At 42.3% G+C, this 6,291-nt stretch overlaps 1 protein-coding gene across 1 annotated transcript; it reads left to right on the forward strand.

Annotated features, from left to right (window-relative positions):
- Positions 1 to 1,220: 1,220 nt before the first annotated feature.
- Positions 1,221 to 2,887, forward strand: LOC143021413 (ferritin-like). Its single transcript, XM_076178860.1, has 4 exons — positions 1,221 to 1,433; positions 1,997 to 2,098; positions 2,284 to 2,406; positions 2,558 to 2,887. Exons 1-4 carry the CDS (start codon positions 1,332 to 1,334, stop codon positions 2,738 to 2,740), a joined length of 510 nt encoding a protein of 169 aa, XP_076034975.1. The 5' UTR covers positions 1,221 to 1,331; the 3' UTR covers positions 2,741 to 2,887.
- Positions 2,888 to 6,291: the final 3,404 nt, after the last annotated feature.

Consider the following 6,291-nt stretch of genomic DNA (forward strand, 5'->3'; position numbering starts at 1 on the left):
AAACAACTTTGCCAACCGTGTAGTTAATGAATGGAATAAACTTCCTGCACAGGTAGTGCAATGTGCATCTATTTATGTATTTTATTTGTTATTTACATTATTATAGTTTTTGTTTTTTATTTTATTATTATGATTTTTTTCGCATCCGACCTAGATATGGACCAAAAGGTCTCCTGTCGGCATGCTCCGCCTTTGTAATCCTTTGTAAATGAAATGTGTGTGATACCATATGACCAAAATAAATGACGATTGTTTTAGGAGGTTCGAAGATGATCCTCAAATGTGTATTGCCCAATAATGGGAATTCATACAACTCCGTCCCTTTTGGTCATTCTATATATCTGAAGGACAAACGAGGAATAAAATCTCTTCACTCACTTGAATCTGCTAACCACACCTGAATCGCCTGTGCTTATTCCTACTCCGTTGGTCTTTTAGTGACAAAGTGATCAATAACCGCTCTTGAAACGTTTCTCTCCATTCTCCTCTATCCTGTTCCCGTACTTCCAGCTACTTGTCTGAATCTCTTCCCCACTCCCGGTTACACATGTCTATATGGATCATCTGTGTGGATCTTAAAATGGTTAAGCAGAAGGATACACGAAACATTCAGGTACCTTTCCCTATTGGACATTAGATCTAAAGACAAACGTTGGACTCGGAAGAACTGGCAAGTGAGACTGTCTAACTGCCAGAAAAAACAAATATCACTACGATACATCAACCTCAAGCACCTCCGCACAAAATCATCTACCCTTCTTTCCTAATGGAGTAATATGTTAAAGTTGTGGGCAAAAATGATAGTGTTCAACATATATGCGCATATAATGCAAGTTTTCACTCCAAGCCAAATCTTCGCGCAGGTCACCTAGATCAAACAAGCTACCAATTTCCGAAAAAATATATATGTACGACCTCATTCCGTATATCTATCATTGTGATTACTCATTATATAAATTCAGCTAATTGTTTTGATGTTTTATCGCACACGTATTGGGTGTCTGGGATCACTTGTAACGATATCATGTTTATTTCTATGGGGGCGTGACTTAGACAATCGTTTGCTAATCAGCTCTTATACGACTCACCCTGAATTTGTTTCTGCAAATCATGTTATAAGCTAATTAATATTGACATACATTAGTGATAAGATAGCCAAAGAATGGGCGTGGGAGTTATGGGGCTGAGATCAAGGAGTATATATGGACCTTCGTTCGACTTTGGGTGTCACACAATTCGCTCCGGGTCACCAGTGAGTGGACGAGCAGTTTCACAACACCCTCAGCTTTACCTTCTCGTTGTTGCACCCCTTCTTCCCTTCCCAACTCACCATGGCCACCCAGGTGCGCATGAACTACCACGAGGACTGCGAGGCCTCCATCAACAAGCAGATCAACATGGAGCTATACGCAAGCTATGTCTATATGTCCATGGTAAGGAAAAAGATCAAGTTTTACATTTTCTCTTTCTACTGTGCCAAGAGTTGCCATATGAAATTCTAATGAGCACAGCCTTTCTTTCAAAGTCATCTGTTATGTTCCTTCTGCTACAACTCGTGTTTGTTCTGGAACTCAGTTGACTCGGTCGATAACAAATGGAGATCTGGAAACTACAAATATGACTACATGGAATAGTAGAAAATTCTACAATGCTTCCAGTGAATTATATCTTCTTTCTGTATAAATCAAAGAAATTATTTGTCCCTCCATAAGACTTTCTCTTGCTACTTAATTTATCTGACAATTTTGTTCAGCTGAATGGAACTACCCCAGGAGTGAAAGGATTATACTCATCTCTTGTAAATCCCTATTAACACTTTTACTGCGTTTATGACCTGAGAACTTATTGTAGCTGCCGTAAGGCAGTGATATGCAGCTGAGGGAAGTCGTTTACACGGCTAAGGTGACAGAGCTCATTTCTCGTCCAAGTCATTCCGTCTTTATATTCTCCCCATAACTGCACTCGACACTTTACTGAAGTCGCCCCTGTGTTCCAGGGTTACTACTTCGACCGCGACGACGTGGCTCTTCCCGGTCTGGCCTCCCTCTGCAAGACCATGTCTAAGGAGGAACGTGATCATGCCGAGATGTTCATGGAGGTGGGTCTTATTGACATTGCTCTCCTCTAGAACAATTAAAAAATGTGTGGACGCTTTGTTACACTGCAACTTGTCTAATGTAGCGTTAGCATTGAGTCACATGCCACAGTTTCATGATCCTTCCATAAAAAACCGTGCTATCATCTCGAGGAAAAAAACTGTAGCGTGTGAACGTCTTATTCCAGTACCAGAACAAGCGAGGAGGCCGGATCGTTCTCCAGCCTGTGGAGGCGCCCAGTCAGCAGGAGTGGGGAAGTGCCCTCGATGCTCTTCAGTCTGCTCTCGAACTGGAGAAACAAGTCAGCAAAGTGAGTTCGACCGAAGCCTTGGGGTCCGAGTTACGACGTTTCTCTTTGCAATGACACAAACTCCCAACCTTTACACTTCAGTGTCATAATGTCGTCCCTTTCCTTTGCCTTTGAGGTCCTCACTCTCAATATGAATACCGTTTATTTCCAGAGCCTACTGGACATGCACCTCGAGGCTGGAAGTAAGAACGACTCTCACCTGAGCAAGTTCCTGGAGGACAACTACCTCGAGGAGCAGGTCGACTCCATCAAGAAGTTGGCAGACATGATCACCCGTCTCAAGCGGGCTGGACCCACAGATCTGGGAGAGTACATCTTCGACAAGAACCTCTAGAGGGTCTTCAGAAGAACCACAAGACCTCCGCCCACGGGTCCTTGTGTGTCAACAACAGATAGCACCCCATCTCTCATCTCTCTTCATATACCTCTTTACTGCCTAAGCCTATGAAACTGTTTCTTTCCAAAATATTCTTCAATAAAACTTCACACGTCCCTTATTCCATCATTTTCCCGATACTGTAGTCGTTTGAATTTTACGAACACCAATAGATCTACAAATAGAGAATGAACTCTATTCCTACGTGAACTTGAAAAAGTAATCAATGCAAATGACTTCCAATTTTCATTAATACCTTATCAACAGTAAGTTTCAGGTCACATCATTATGCCGTTGAACATTCATGGTAAAACAAATGATACTGCAGACATGACTATGAAAGGCAAAGTGTTTTAGCATGAAAATATAATCGTGCAAAAGAATTCCTGTCAAATGAGTTTGGTGACAATATCTTGGCAAGCACCACCATGGACTAAAAGTACATTTATAGTGTTGCCTGAACATAGTTTTGATTCAGACCACAGATTACTAGTAGCAAACTTACAGTGCTCGTCACGCCATTATGCCGGCCGCCCCAAACACACTTACCAAAAGGCAAACACGTACCACAAAAATATATTTACACACTTGCCGAGGTTCTAATACTTGGTGCTGCTCCCCTTATGCTTCACCATGTCCCTCAGCCGTTTACGAAGAGTGTCACATATATTCCTTCATTAAAGAAACTCACATCACAGTCCTTAAGCCACCTAACTACAGATCTGGCGGTGTGACACGGTGCGCCATCCTGCATAAATACCGTACCCCAAAGCTTGTCAAACGCATCACGTAAATTGTTACACAACACCTCCAGATAATTACATTAGTTCATATACTGGTTTTGGAGAGTGCTATGAGTTCACCAACCCTAAGCAGTGAAGCCTTCGAACCATGAACGATTCTGGGTGTTTGGTGGTCCCACAGGTGTACCATGGGTCTAGTGGGTCGCTACCTCTGGTCCGGTACACATGTCCACCACGAGTACAGGTAACGGTGAAGGTGGCTTCGTCACTCCAAAGTACCTCAGACTACTGTTGAGGAGTCCAATTACGATATTTAAGTGCAAAATAGAACCTAAATTTATCCTGCCGCATGGTAAGGATGGTTTTCTTAACCTGCCGGTGGCTACTATAACCCAGATCGGCCACCCGCCTGTTGACTATTCTTATGGACACATCAGAGAGCAGACGTGATTTTTTTCTTTCGGTTCTCTAGTAGTTATGGTAGGTGTACTCTCTATCTGCTCTTTAAAGACAGCCAAAGTACGTACACATATCTTCAAGGGACCAGGCCGAGGTTTAGCAGACGGTAACTCGACACCACCTTTGGCCTTGAAACGCTTCTCCCAGTTTCTCACAGAACGCTCACTCACACTAATATTCGCCACTGTTTCTCTTGTCTGGAGCCCAGCTTTGTCAAACCCTATGATCTGAGCTATAGTTATAGACATTAACTTCTTTTTACCCATAGTCACCAAGGTAGAGCCCAGGAACCAAAGGAAAGCCAGACAGAAGATGGGGCGAGAGAACAACACTTCCTCTCACAACGGCAGCCACGCGGCCACTAAATCGGTATATAGTGTACTGTATGTAGTGATGCAGGGGCGTCATGCTAACGGCTGGTACCCGGCATAATGCCTTGACGGAAAATGACCCCCCCCCCCTGTACGGTAGGTCATTGTTTTTTGTCACGGCATTATGCCAGAGCGCCCACCCGGCATAATGCCGTGACAAGCACTGATGGACGGAATTCTTCAAAGGTCTTTCAAACTTTGAACAAGAAGAGGAGTAAGAGCCATTATCATCATACAAAATGAACGGAATTCTTCGAAGATCTTCCAAACATCGAACAAGAAAAGATGGAAGAACCATTATTATCAGAAGAATATAACGAGAATGATAATATTGAGAACCATGGAAATGACGAAACTTCAGAAGCAGAACTAGAGGAAGCATCGAGGAAAACGAAAAACGCGAAATCACCAGGCACGGACGGTTATACCGACGGAGTTGATAAAGGAATGAGGATCGGATTTAAAACGAGAACTCCCGTCAGCTCTTAACAATATAAGGAATGAAGGAAATGTATCAGAGTAATGGGGCAAGATCACAATTGTCCTAATATATAGAGAAAAGGAAGAAGTAGGGAATGCCAAAATTACAGAGGAATTTTACCGATAACACTTGGCAACAAATGTTTTGTTATAGAAGAACAAATAAGTGTTTCTAGGTGATTTTGGTATGGTAAATTCATATCTATAATTGAATTTGCTCTATCACGTCTAGATTTTGTGTAATATGCAAATTATATCTAGATTTTGTGTAAAAAGCAAATCACTTATCCTACTCTTCCCCATCCACATCTAACGAATTTGACAAATAAAATCTACTTCTAGTTGGCAACATTGAGTCAAGAATATACTAATGGACAACTGGCCATTCGCTAGCTGGTCGCTATCTGACAGGCAAATAGGACGTTTGTTGAAACTCTCTGCTGTTCAGTAAGTTATCAGGCTGGGATAGTTGTATTTTTGTAGCATTTATTTTGTACCAAAGTGTATTTCTATCTTCTTTTGCATTCAAACAATTGCTTTATTTTTTCAGATATTGTGTGATACTTCAAATGGCATCAATTAAACATGTTTGTGTAAATCACCTGAACAACTTCTATGTCAATGGACGATATACACCTAAGCAACAACGTAGAAACATAACAACAAAGCTTAAACTTGCCTATAAGTACTATTTTGACTGTAAATTAGGAGACCAAGACAAGGACTGGGCACCACATATTTGCTGTGCACCGTGCAATGCAATGTTAATAGCTTGGGTAGATGGTAAAAGAAAAGCTATGCCGTTCTCAGTCCCCATGGTTTGGCGTGAGCCAAAAAATCACGTCAATGATTGTTATTTTTGTTTGACAAAGACTGCTAGTTTCTCAAAGAAAGATACATCAAAGATCACGTACCCAAACTGTGAATCAGCAATGAAACCAGTACCACATGATAAAGTAAACCCGCCGCCGCTTCCACCAGCAACGATGATAGACAGCAGATCTTCTGAAGATTCTACTAGTGATATAGCATATATATTCCAGATGCAGATAGTTCCCCACATGTTAGGTCAAGAGGAACTAAACGACTTGGTGCTTGATTTGGAATTACATACATACATACATATACCAAGGCTTTTTCCCCCTTACAAGGGAGGTAGACAAAAAGGGAAAGACATAAAAACACTCCCACCCATTTCATCCCTACATACACTCCACACCCCTCCCACCCTCCCTCTCATCTGAGCACCTCCTGGATGACGGGTCATCCCTGCACCCTGCCCACCGCCCTGGGTCAGAAGCAGTGTCGCAAGACACAGCACATCCACAGCAAGGCCGCTTCATTTAATCGGCGACCCCCCCCTCTCCGTCCCCCCTTGCATATAAGGAGAGGACGGGGAGAAATCCCTTCGGGCTGCGTCAAAATTTAAGTGATTTGGAATTACCAAAAGAAAAAG

This window comes from Oratosquilla oratoria, chromosome 42, assembly GCF_046742065.1.
Source record: "Oratosquilla oratoria isolate Oo_2021 chromosome 42, ASM4674206v1, whole genome shotgun sequence".
Classification (NCBI taxonomy): domain Eukaryota; kingdom Metazoa; phylum Arthropoda; class Malacostraca; order Stomatopoda; family Squillidae; genus Oratosquilla; species Oratosquilla oratoria.

Bases quoted from the DNA above. Each gene is read 5' to 3' on its own strand.
- LOC143021413 (XM_076178860.1), top strand. From the start codon at position 1,332: ATGGCCACCCAGGTGCGCATGAACTACCACGAGGACTGCGAGGCCTCC. The intron at 1,434-1,996 runs GTAAGGAAAAAG...CCTGTGTTCCAG, and splicing joins GCTATGTCTATATGTCCATG to GGTTACTACTTCGACCGCGA. The intron at 2,407-2,557 runs GTGAGTTCGACC...GTTTATTTCCAG, and splicing joins TGGAGAAACAAGTCAGCAAA to AGCCTACTGGACATGCACCT.